The sequence below is a fragment of the Musca autumnalis genome, unplaced genomic scaffold, assembly GCF_047663935.1.
Source record: "Musca autumnalis isolate F117 unplaced genomic scaffold, ASM4766393v1 scaffold_5, whole genome shotgun sequence".
In the NCBI taxonomy this organism is placed as follows: domain Eukaryota; kingdom Metazoa; phylum Arthropoda; class Insecta; order Diptera; family Muscidae; genus Musca; species Musca autumnalis.
This window is the reverse complement of record NW_027412088.1, coordinates 37,399,782-37,413,218: the sequence shown is the minus strand read 5'-3', so window position 1 is coordinate 37,413,218 and position 13,437 is coordinate 37,399,782. Positions and strand designations below refer to the sequence as shown.

General features: G+C 35.4%; 1 protein-coding gene across 2 annotated transcripts in view; it reads right to left on the bottom strand.

Moving 5' to 3' along the window:
* Positions 1-13,437, bottom strand: part of LOC141404982 (semaphorin-2A-like) — a 439,686-nt gene that overhangs the window by 57,328 nt on the left and 368,921 nt on the right. Inside the window, exons 5-9 of one of the 2 annotated variants that reach the window (XM_073988869.1) lie at positions 11,904-11,972; positions 11,263-11,370; positions 3,395-3,532; positions 2,561-2,693; positions 2,067-2,423 (exon numbers count right to left, since the gene is read on the bottom strand). In XM_073988869.1, coding sequence (XP_073844970.1) covers positions 2,067-2,423; positions 2,561-2,693; positions 3,395-3,532; positions 11,263-11,370; positions 11,904-11,972 — 805 coding nt within the window. The remainder of the gene's footprint in view (positions 1-2,066; positions 2,424-2,560; positions 2,694-3,394; positions 3,533-11,262; positions 11,371-11,903; positions 11,973-13,437) is intronic. The other variant, XM_073988871.1, reaches the window with a different exon arrangement.

Below are 13,437 nucleotides of genomic sequence, written 5' to 3'. Positions count from 1 at the left end.
TCCGATAACCAAGTGACACTGTTGCCGGCGTCTCAGCGTTCTAAGCCGCCATCAACTTGTCAAAGCTTCCGATGACAAATATGGATGATCAAATCTTCTGATACAGAAGGACAGATACATATAAAGGTGGAAAGAGCTGTCATAGTATTTGTAATAAAGCATTGAAAAATTGGGTTGCCAGCCAAGTTGAACTACAGGAGAAGTTTACAATTAAATAACTGACATTTATTTCGTACAAAGAAATTCGATAAAATATTTCACATATTGACTAAAATATTTATCGATTTTTTATATTGAACTAATAAAATGGAATATTTGCAATATTTTGATAAATATTTTTGTCAATATGTGAAATATGTTATCAGCTGCATTTTTACTTTGTGATCAAATAATTTTATCGCATTTTGTCAATATGATAATTTTTTTATCGCCGGAAAATCGATAAATTTTTGAATGAATCTTTGAATTTTTTTATCAAATGCCTAAAATTTTTTTCTGTGTATATACAATTTTTGAATGGTTTATGTATAAATGCTAGATTCCAAGCATAGCCTTCGTTCACCCACAAAAAGAATTTTCTAGTATGCCTAATGATCGGACTAACCACTCATGAAAGGAAGGATAATGGTTGAATGTGTGGGACTTCGGTGACCTACTAATTTTTCAAGGCATCTCTTAGGTCATAACATCTCAATTCGAAAGAAAATTAATTCAATCTTTTTTCTTACTTAAAGCTATCGCCGGTCATATACACAGAGAAAAATATATGTTAGAAATATGTTTGGATCCAAACACATATATGTTTGGGACTGATTGCAAACAAAATATGTTTGCAACATTTTGTAACATATCTCAATTTTATTTGTTTGGGTACCAACATATTTTTTATATTAGAACTTACATATATTTTGTGGATTGAGAGAGGATTTTTGTCAAGAAGTGTAGCAACAAGGGCCTCGCTTATTCTATACTAAAGTGCTGTGTGTATGTTGCAATAGAAGACGCAGAAGCGACGACGGGAGGGCGAAAAAGTTTGTTTTTGCTTAGGTGCTGTGTATCGGTATGCGGGCAAACGCTTGTGTTTCGTTCTTTGTTGTTGTTGCGATTTACTCTTCCACAAGCAGTCAGTTTTTCTGTAACTCACACTGTGAGTCTCACAGTTAAGCAAAGAGCAAGCGCAAGTGGTATAAATTATTTTTGTGCTTTTTGCGAGAATGGCGGAGAGCATTTTTCTTCAGTTTCTTCAATACAATCGTTGAGTAAAGACGGTAAAGTGAGTGAATAAATCACTGTTTTGTGTTTTCTTAAAGAAATTGTGCTTTTTGGCAAATGAAATGCCCAATATATTTTATAATTGGAAATTTTATAATTGAATCAAAATGGTGAATGTAAATATTTTATTGGACAAAGAAGAAATCACATTTAATATTGGTAATAACATTAATGCATTTTTCATATACATGCATATATTTTAAATATTAATGTACCTATTTATTACATTATACAATCTTTTGATTTCAGATGCCGATTTCCCGTTGATTTTTTTTCAATTTTGAGTAGAATGTGTTTTACTTCGCATCTAACGAGAAGCGTTCAACGATGTTCCTATATTTTAAAATTAATATTTTTTATTTGTTTTTCTTTCTAAAATTGTGACACTATTTCTTGTATTTGGAATTTTATATGTACCTATGCGTCTGTTGTTGCTTTTGCGTTTGGTATTTCTATGTGTGTATGTTTTTATGTCTTTTGGGGTTGTATTTATATTTCAACGAAACAAATATTTGTTTGAACCTAAACATAGGGCCCAAACATTTGTTATGTTAGGCACTCTTGCAAATATATATGTATATGTTTGCTGCAAAACATGTTTGGGGCATATATCAGAGAGGCCTTTTTTACTCCGTGTACATTCGAAGATTTTTCAAATCATTTCTGAATTTGGTAACCCTACATTTCTTTCTTTTTTGTATTAAAATTTAAATATCTGTGTCTAATCCTAAGTTATATTCACCCTACTGTGCCTGGTTTTCTCCAAAAAAATTCATTCCCTTCTCATAACTTACCATCAAATGCTGCATTTATGTCGCGTATATCGTAACTACACACAGCCGAACCCACAATACCGTGAGTATTTGTTGTAAATGTTGCATAAAATTTCGTATCATCATGTGGCATTTTATATACCGATTGGATTTCATTGAAATAGAATGGAAATTCACTTGATATACTGCAATTGATGCGCGCCTTTAAATATGTGGCCCAATTCTGTCCGGTCATATATTTACCGCCACGATCATTTTTACAGACACGGGCAATACGTGAATAAATTGCTTTGCCACAATTGATATATTCGACAGCATGTTCACGAAAGAAGAAATACACATATTCACCAATGTCAAAGGAGCCAACAAAATTGGGTTCTGCAACGAGAGGTAGGAAGAAAGAAGCAAAATTGAGAATGTTAAAGAAGAAAAGTTTGTATTTAATTGTTGTTTACCATTTAAAGGGAAAAAAAAGAAAGATAAATGTGCATGTAAATTCCAATGCTGATACTTACTGTCCAACCATTTTGAATCATATTTCACGGTTCGCTTGAAATTGTGTACTTTATGGCCGGAGGTCATGTTGTATAGGTCAGAACGGAAAATAACGGAATCGGCTTTGGTGAATTCGGCATTGGTGCCAGAGTACTAAGGAGGAAAAGGAAAGAGAAATTAATTTTTAATAGATAGTGACAATGAGGGAGGAGTGGAAATGTTTCTTGGAAATATTACATAAAATTTAAAATTTAATTTGTTGTTCTAAAAGAAGCCAAATATTTTCTTTCTTGGTGTGGTGTTTCGGGAAAAATTGATTTCTAGGAATACTAAAAACGATACTGTTTAAAGTATTTTTATTTCATTAATATTAATAATAGAAATTTGTTATAAAAACGTATTTCCTTAAATTTCTTGGAAGGGAAAACATGGAACATGTTGAGAAAAATAAGCACAGCCTAAAACGGTTAAAATTTGTTTTATATAAAATTTCTTTTTTAATTTTAGAACAACAACTTCAAATACCGCTAAAGTATTCGGTTCTCATTGAATCCCCCCATAGACCCTTTCCAAGCTAACTTAATTCCGAACCATTTTTTCTTCTTCATCAATTATTCCACATAGACCCCAATTATTTCTTTGACAATTTTCTCTTTTAGATTTTCGTTAAAAGAATTTTAAGCAATTTTTTTCGCTGCTACCGGAATTTCTGCTAAACCAATGGATTTTTTATTTCTTGTAAAAAAAGATGTTATTATTTGTTTTCTAGCCCACTTCTCTATCTAACCATACAAATTACAAGAAAAAATTGTTTGGGGTGTAGAAGAAGAAGAAAAAATAACAAATTTACTTACCAATGCTGGTAAACCGAACGGATTACCCTTCTCCACATAAACTGCTGTCGAATTATCAGCTGGATCGTAAGGACATTTGCCAATGCCTAAACCAATGCCGGGCACGTACTCAGATCTGGGTAAATGTGTTAAGTTTGCCTTTAACGTTGTTAGGTCACGCAGTCAAGACAATTACAAACAGGCAGCATTGCAGGAAACAACAACAAAAATAAGAAAAAAAAACAAGTCAACAAAACAAAAAAAAGTTCAAGGAATTTTCCAAAGAATAAAAAATAAAAAGAAAAGAGACAATAATCACATTAGTTGTTAAGAGTATAGAAAAAATTATGTCTTAAGGATAACCTAACCTTGGCATTTTCTATTTGTATCGAGTAGTAGAGAAAAATGACACTTACATACATACACAATTACATGTAATGATAAATACAAAGAACCATTAGTACGTATAACCTAAATAATAGTCTTAAACAAGTATTTTAAAAAGTACAAAACTTCACCTCGCAAACATCTTTTTAGGGAAATTTATATGAAACTGAAATTCGCACCATCTCGACTACTAAGAATCGATGGATGATTGATTGCGGGAGCTTAAAATAAACATGTAAAAAGCTTAAAGTTCGGCCATACAGATCAAAGGGCAGGGTACCGAATAAAACCTGCAGTGCATCCGTGGACACAGCAGGGCACACAGGCAGACCTGGCAAAAAAGAAGTTTAGCCGACCTAATACAGACTCTGGGTGCCACCGTGGTGCAATGGTATGCACACCCCCCTTGCACTATGAAGGTCGTGGGTTCGATTCCCCGGCCAGGCAACCTCAATCACTTTTCAACGACGGCAAAATACGCCTCAGTAATGTTGGCGACATTTCCTGAGTATTTCAGCCATGTAAAACTTCTCTACAAAGTGGTGTCTTAAGACACGGCGTTCGGACTCGGCTATGAACAGTAGGTCCCATATCATTGAGCTAATATGAATCGGGGTGCACTCATTGATATGAGAGAAGTCTCCCTTGCCCCTTCTGAGATGTTTTTGGAACGTCTGGTCAAGCCCCAGTCAGTCCGCAAGACTCTTCTGACCATACCAGCAACAGTTGTCAACTTATCCTTCAAGCAAACAAAATGTGGCAGGAGATTCATTCTATCAGACATAATTATGCCCAGACTTGACTCGACAGACGTACCGGATGACATGTTGAACAATTCGAATGTGTGTGGAATGTAGACGACTATAGGCTAATCTGCCTTTGAGCAGCATTAGCACCATCTTCTCACACGCCATCCAATACACGCTACAAAAACTCCAGACTTTCACGATACCCAAACCTGCTCACCACTACGGTCCAGTTATACACGAGTCTCACATTCAATCAGCGTCAGATTAGATCTTAAAAGTACTCGTTAACCGAGAATCCATATTGAGGTTTCAAATACATGTACCACAGATGGATCCCTGAGGGCTGCCTCGCTCCACATCTGCCCAGACCGTTTCACTGGATCCCATGGCACAAGTCTTTTTCCAATAAAATAATTTGACCGGAAAACAAAATACTGACAGTTAATCTCAGAAAACTTATGGAACGCTCTATCCCAAGAAAGAAAGTCAAAGGTGCCCTTAACGTCCACAAATATACCTAGGACATATTGCCATTTGATACGCTCAAATGATTCTGCACATGCATAAACGTGTCCACCGTACTTTCAACCTGGATAAAACAGAACTAATGCGGAGGCAAATCACGCTGTAGCACTCTTTAAACCTTGCCCACCGTGCCGAACTTTTTATATTGTATACTTTTATGGAATAATTAGTTTTATTTCTGTTACGAACGTACCGATGTCCGCAATCCTAGGTGGAGAAGTTTTTTTGACCATAGGAGAACCTAAGTGCTGGCTTCCAGCCAATTTAGGTCGAAAATGTATATAATAACTCTCAAATGCCTGAAATCGGACGGTACCGTTTTCTTGCAAATTCCAAAACAACAACAACTTCAACTTCACAACTTTGTCAGAGACCTTTGGTGGAGACAACTAACTTAGACCAAAAATGTAGTGAACAACTTAAAAACACCAGAAATCAGGCGGTTACGGTATATAGGGGCTACACCAGACCTATGTCCACAATGGAGACGTTTGTTGAACACTGTACTGCTATATGTGGGCTAAACCTATGTTTAAATTTTTGGTGGATAAGTTTTTTGACCACTGTACCTAATTTCCTAATTACAGCTAATTCGTCCTAAAATTGTGTCTGAAACGTCAAAATATTGAAAATCCGGCCATACCGTTATAAGGGGGCTATTTCAAAACATCGACCTATGTTCAAAATTTTTAATAGATACGTTTTTTGACAACTAGTTTTGACATATAAACTAATTTGGTTATAAGGAGGCTATACCAAAACATGAACCTCTGTCCACAGTTTTTGGTGGATAAATTTTTTTGCCTACTAGGAAACCTAAATGACAAATTTTAGCTAACTTTGTCAGAAAATGTAGCTAAAAACGTCAAAATACCTGAAATCGGAAGGGACCGTTATATGTGGGCTATTACATGGACCTATGTTGAAAATTTTTGGAGAAGTTTTGTGACCACTGGGACCCGCAAGTGTCAAATAACATGCAGTTCGCTCAAAAAATGTATTTAAATTTATCCAAATACCAAAAATCGGGATGTACCCTTATATTTTGGCTGTACCATGGACAAAACATGGATCTATGTTGACAAATTTTGGTGGAGAAATTTTGGGACCACTGGGAACCTCAAAGGGAAAATTAAATTTGAATTCAGTCAAAAACTGTAGCTAGAACCCTCAAAATACCGGAAATCGGGAGGTTCCGTTATATGGGGGCTATACCAAAACATTGACCTATGTTCATTATATTTGGTAGAAACGTTTTTTTGTTACCTAGAAACCCTAAATGCTAAATTACAGCCAATTCGGTATATAAAGTTCACATATACGGACGGACATGCATAGATCGGCTCAGAATTTTACCCTGATCAAGATATAGATATACTTTATAGGGTCGAAAATGATTATTTCAAGGCGTTACAATTGGAAAAACAAACTTAATATACACTCCATTCTATGGTGGAGTGTATAAAAATCGGTACGAATCCGCTAAGGGCGAACGACCAAAGAAATTCTAAAACTTCGATAGAAACTTTAGGGAAACGGATATTCGGTGGAAAAAAGCGGATGTCTAGAGACTATGCTGCCATTAAAATTTAGTTTCCACCTCTTTTCTCTCTCTGCCTATCACAAATTTTCTTGAGTTTCACTTAAGCCCTCTGTTTTATATTCGTGAATATTCATATGACAATCTAATGCTATAAATATTCAAGGTTAGCGAGGACACTTTAACTAAGTTTACTTTCTTCATTGTAACAGTTATTGTTGCTGCCGTTGCCACTTAAAAAGTTGTGACACAATTTCCTAAGCCTTGGTATGCAATGTTTATTGGTGGGTGCTTTTCTTAATGCTTTTCATGACCTCAAAGGCTCTTCTTCGCATGGAGAATGTTGAACATTGTTTTTAATAATCTTAGATTTTAATTGGTTTATTTTCTAGGCAGTTGTTAAATGTATTTTTACAAAATTTAAATTAAACAAGTAAAAAAGTATCAATCGGCTTTGCCGAGAAAGATATGCCCTCGGCCTGTGTAAATTGATGCTTTAATCTATGGACAGATAGAATATCGGCTACACAACCTTTTTTGCCAGAAATTATGTATTTTGGGAGTTTTCAGGATTTGTGTTTATTTTTGGACGTAAAAACTTCTCGACTAATGTATCTCGGTTATTTATTTTAACGATTGTGGACGTAGCAACAAAATTCGGATCATTTCCATCGAAATTTTATCTGGGTTAAAGGCAAAAGTGTTGAGGATGCGGTACCTGAAGGAATGGACAGACATACTCTATATTGGAAATGATCTTATTTTGGGAGTCATTCATTTCGATAGATATGGTAATTTTAGTCAGTCGCCGTAGGATTCAGCGTTTTTAATGTATGTCAGAAAACAAAGACTATAGACCAGTGTTAATCACCACTGGGCTCGCGAGCGGAGTCTGTGTGAACACACACAATCTCAATTGTGGTGAGTTTGAACTTGCTCTCACCACCGATCATCTTCTTTGTTTTAGCAATGAATTTACGCACACTATGTTTATCTAGAGCAAATGTGTTCTTCTTTGACACAGCGGTGTCGAAGTTTTTCGGCAATTTACACACATACGACCCGAATGCATAGAAAGAGCGCACGAAAAAGAGATAATGTTTTGATTTGTTTTTGTTTTGTAGCGTGCGTACATAAAAACACACAAACACAGTCATAAGTTGCCAATAGTTTTAATACATTCACCTTTTGGGCTGTTCTCTTTTTGGTCACGTCTGATCTAGAGAGGGATAGATAATCTCGTGTGTGTGCCCAACACAAATGCAGCGGTTGAATTTGTTGTTGGTGGTGAACACTGCTATAGACGCTTTAACAGGACCACAAGGTGAAACTTCGGTAAAAATTTCCAACAGATCCTCGAACTTAAGGTCCGTTCGTACTTAAGCCATAATGTCTTACTTTTGAGAGGAGGTACCCAAAAATATTGTCCCATATAACCCTTCTTGAAATTTATCCGAGACCATCCGGGATTTGTCCTTTAGCTGCAATTTTCCAACAAATTTTAAAATTTTGTGTGGGGGCTACCTAAGGGAGTGGACCGGAATAGTCCATATTCCATCCTGAAATATATCTGAAAGAAATATTGAGATGTGCAAAGATAGTGCACATTTTACAGAATTTTGTTTAAGTCTGGTGGTGGATTCGTAATAAGTTTCGACTAAACGACAACGGCAACAATCGTGATTTTATCAGGATTATAGGAGTGGCCTTTTAGTTGGCCCAACGAATACAAGAATCGTCCGTATATTTTTAACAAATCTCTGTAGGTCACAACGTAGATAATACCTATTATATTTTCTTTTACTTTTGTTGTTGATTTTTTTTAAGACATTCATGAGTCTTCAGCGGATTTTAAGCGTAGCCTTTTAATTACTTTTAAAATGATCCACAGTGGACCATAACCGCCAGTTTGTAAAAACTTTTAATTGTTTTTAAAGAGTGTCGCAATAGAACCATAATCGTGGGTATCTGAAGACTTTAAGAATATGAAAATCCTGATTTTTTTAAAGAGGGGTTCAAAGAGGACCAACACAGTTATTTTTTTCGTTTTTTTTTACTTTTAAGTGGAGTCCTAAGAGCACAGTTATAGTGGATTTTAAATGTCTTTTAAAAAAGTTTGACAAGAAGACCACAATCGTGAATTGTCAAAGACGATTAACGAGTGTCCCAAGAGGACCATAACAGTTAATTTTTAAGACTTGTAAAGGGGGTCCAAAAGTACTATAACGCTGCATTTTCTTGAGGTTTGTAACACATCGAAATATTCGTCGAAGACGACGGCATAAAATTCTATGTCGATTTGACCATGTCCGTCTGTCCGTCTGTTGAAATCAAGATACAGGTCGCATCTTTAGAGATAGAGAGTCAAAATTTGGTACAGAAGTTTTTATTACTTGCAGGATGGTTGGTATTGAAAATGGCATATATCGGTCCACGTTTTGATATAGCCCCCATAGAACGGTACCTCCCGATTTTCGGTATTTTTAAGGTTTTAGCTGCATTATCCTACCAAAAAGGGCTAAAATTTGGTACGTAATCTTCTTTAGGGGTGTAAAACTTTCCCCCAGAATTTTGTCGGTATCGGTCCACACCTTCATATAGCCCCCATAGAACGGTACCTCCCGATTTTCGGTATTTTGAAGGTTTTAGCTTCATTATCACACCAAAATGGCTGAAATTTGGTAATTAGTCTACGTTGGTGGTATAAAACTTCCCCCAGAACTTTATCGGTATCGGTCCATGCCTTCATATAGCCCCCATAGAACGGTACCTCCCGATTTTAGGTATTTTGAACGTTGTGGCCTCAATATTTCACCGAAATGGCTGAAATTTGGTATTTAGACATCGTTGGTAGTACTCAAACTTCCCCTTTAAATTTGTCGGTATAGGTTCACGCCTTCATAGAGCCCTCATGGAAAGGTACCTCCCGATTTTTCGTATTTTGAAGGTTGTGTCTTCAATATTCCACCAAAATGGCTGAAATTTGGTATTTAGTCTTCAATGTGATATAAAACTGTTCGCCAGAAATGTGTCTGCACAGGTCCATGCTTTCATATTGCCCCATTTCTGACTAAAATTCGTCGGTATAGGTCCACGTTTCGCTATATCCCCCATAGAACGGTACCTCCCGATTTTCGTAATACTAAAGATTGTGACGTCAATATCCAACCGAAATGGCTGAAATTCGTTATTTCGTCTTCCAAGAGTTATAAAATATTCCAGAAGAGTATTATCAGTATAGATCCACGTCTTCCTATATCCTTATAGAAGCGTACTTCTTGATTTTTGGTATTTTTTAAGTTTTAGCCACATTCTCTTACCGAAATATAGGAAATTTGGTATTTAGTCTTCTTTGAGCCTAAAAACTTTCCGTCAGAAATTTGTGGGTATAGATCGACGTTTTGAAATAGCCCCCATAGAATGGTGCCTCACATTGTTTTACCGAAATTGCTGAAATGTAGTATTAAGTCTTCTTCATACACGAAAGGAAACTAATTATTCCATTTTACTTCAATACAACTTGTGGTGGAGGGTATAACAAGTTCGGCCCGGCTGAACTTAACGCCGTTCTTACTTGTCTTTTTTCTACAGTTTCTTTTTTTAACGGACCTTGAAAATTGAAGGAATATTTTGCTGTCACCGTTGAATTATGCGTTAAAGTTGTGGCGACAACCAACCACTTTAATATTGCACAGTAGAAAGAAATATGTTAAAAAAGGAAACTCACTTACGACCATTATAAAAATGGTAGACAGACACTTCATTGGTATTTGAATTTAAATTTCACAAAAATTGCATACCATTACAATTTTCTTAGTAATCCGATTAGAGAGCAGAAATTGTAACTTTGCATTATTTTATATATTACTTTCTTTCAAAAGGCATATTAATCAGAGTCAGCTTAGAAATTTATATCAACTCAAAAGAAAAAGAAGAAGGAAAAAACACTTAAATTAACCTATTTCTTCTTTCTGTGTGCCATCATTTGACAGACAACATCAAAATGCTTTTAAGAAGAGAGTCAAGCTAGACTAATGAGTGGTATCTTAATAAAATTGTTGCATATTTCCCTTAAAACACTAACAAGCTGACCCCAAAAGAAAATAAGCAGATTTACCATTTCTGTCACTTTTTTTTTTTGCTCTGCGGCGAACCGGTCTAATCGTTTGAAAAATGTTTGTTTACCTCAGAAAATAATCCCATTTTATGTCAGGCATACTCTGAAAGTACTCAACTTAAAGATCTGGGAAATAAAATGCCAGACACACGCATTTATTTTTTTTGGTATTTTTATTTTACCTTGTCCTACAACACAAAGCCTCCTAGAAACAGTAAAGTAAACGCAGAAGTTTATATTATGGTGTTATGTTTCCTAAATACATACACTTTAGCTAAATGCCTGGATTGTATGAGAATTGTGATGATGATGATGTTGTTGGTGGTCCTATGGTTGGTTTCCATGTCCCTTTTAGAGGGTCATGGTTTGCTGCACAATTTTGCAAATATGTATGTAGGTGTGTGTGTGTGTTTCACTATTTTTCTCTACTGCTGCTATTACACTTAATGCCAAACGCAGTGAGTTAGGAGGGTATTGTAAGTATTTTGGTAGATTTTGCTGTAGTTTAGTGCTACAACAATTACCTCCAAGTTGTTATTGCTGTTCTTGTATTTCAAATATATATACTTACATTTATCACGTAGTCTTTGGGATTGTGGGCGTTTGTTCCGCAAACATATAGACGTGTCCCCGAGTCCATGGGTTGTATAACGCGTATGTGATTACGGCATTCCACCTTCTTCAAAGCAATTCAGTAGGCACGTACGCGTAAAGAAAAACAAAAATGAAAAAAACACAAAGTAGAGAAAAACCGAAACAGTAACCAAAAGATACAACAAAATATAAGTAGAAAAGGGAGAAAAAGGAAATAAAACAAAAAAAAAGGAATTGAAAATTTAAGTTTATAATTTATAAAAGGGAAACCATAGGAGGAAATGAGCGAAAGAATGGTAAATTGGAAGAAAAAACAATATTCCAGAAATTAAGGTAACGGAAATATATTGTTGATAGAAATATGTGTGTGTGTGCGTACACAGGGGGGATGACAAAGAGAGAGAAAAAGAAGACGCATCCATTAGTTGGGGATCCTAATTTTGTTAAATTTTGAAAACTTAATTCCAAAATATTTATTATGATTTTTCGTTTCTTTGTTTATTGCAAAGCCAAAAAATATCTTTTTGAGAGGGGTATTAATTTAATTCTTTATTATCTCCCTTTAGGTTGGGGGGTCAACAAAAGATAAGGTTTTGTTTTTTAAGAAAATAGGCTTACCTCTTGTTTTCCTTTGGACACACAGCTAAGTATGTCGGAACCTGAGGGTTCTAGTATAAGCACATCACGCTGCAAAATAGAAAAAATTAAAGGAAATTTAATAATGTTATAACAATTTTTATCTCTATAGCACTTCATCTCATCTCTTAAAGGTTTGCCCTGTCCATGTCCTTGCACAACTAACCGTAAGCGTAGTATATACATACGTATACCAGTATTCTTGTCCATGTCTATCAAAGGAAACCGTACATTAAACAAACACAACAGTTATATAGCAAAGGAAAAACAACAACTACAAAAATTCAAGAATCTGAAAGAAAAACTATCCATTGAACAACAACATACGAATGACCCCAAAGGAAAGGCAACGTTAAATGGTGAACATGTCAAACAGTTTCCGGTTCAAGTTTATTCACACATACACACCATCGTTATTTACACATCTATTGAAGACACATTGCTTCAAACCTTTACGCATATAACGCTTGCAGAGTGAAAGGACCACACTCGCCCATTCGCTCACTTTCCACGAACACTTGGTCAAGTGTTACACTCATGCATACACTTCAACAAACACGTACATACATTCATACATTCAAGGAGTAAAATTGTAAGTCTGCTATTTGTTTAAGTTGAAAAATTGCACCAGCTTTTACGGTGCCATTTGTTTTTTTTTTTTTCTTAGTTTCGTCGTCTTTCAATTTGCCTTCTTCCTTTTTGCCAACTTCCATCATATGTGTGGGAAAAATTTTTATTGATTTTTAAATGAAAAGTTTCAAATCGAAAAAAAACACAGATGATTGTATTGCAATTGAAAGTTCCATTTGCCGCACTCTTGTTTTGTCATGAAACAGACAATGGGTTTTCGGGTTTGAATTCAATCGTTACCAAAGTTATGTTAATTGTTCTATGGATTCAGGATGAAACAGAGATATTGCATGATTGAAATTTAAGACACTTTTTGGATTTAAATAAGACGGATTGCCATGATACACCATCGTACAATGTTAAAATACCTCGAACACTGAATGCTTAATTTCGAGTCCCATGTTATAGAGATCAGGTTGTCTTGGTTATGTTAAGAAAATGATGAAGATGCTCCAACGAATATTACATAAAACGTCTGACAAAATATCCATAAAGTAGTAGGGATTACGTCTGGATTTGTCGTAATGTAAATATCTGGTCAATTTTGGATTAGTCAGTCTCAGAGTTGCCTTGTTAAGGCCCAATTATTTCATTGACCATAGGCTTTAGTTGTTCACACAATATTCTGCATGCCATCATATTAACAAAAGAGCCCCTATGCGATGGGAACTATAAAAGTTTCTGGCTTAATAATTAAAACGCGAATATTTATCATCAAAAAAAATGGTTTTATTGGTTTTCAAAATATTCTCCAGCAATTTTTCATGCGCTCTAGCCAATTATTGAAGAACATTTTCCACTCCGATTGAGACAAAACATGGTTTCTGAACGCATCGACCACGGCTTTTTTCTTGATGTGCGGGAATCAAATGAAATTATTGGGTTC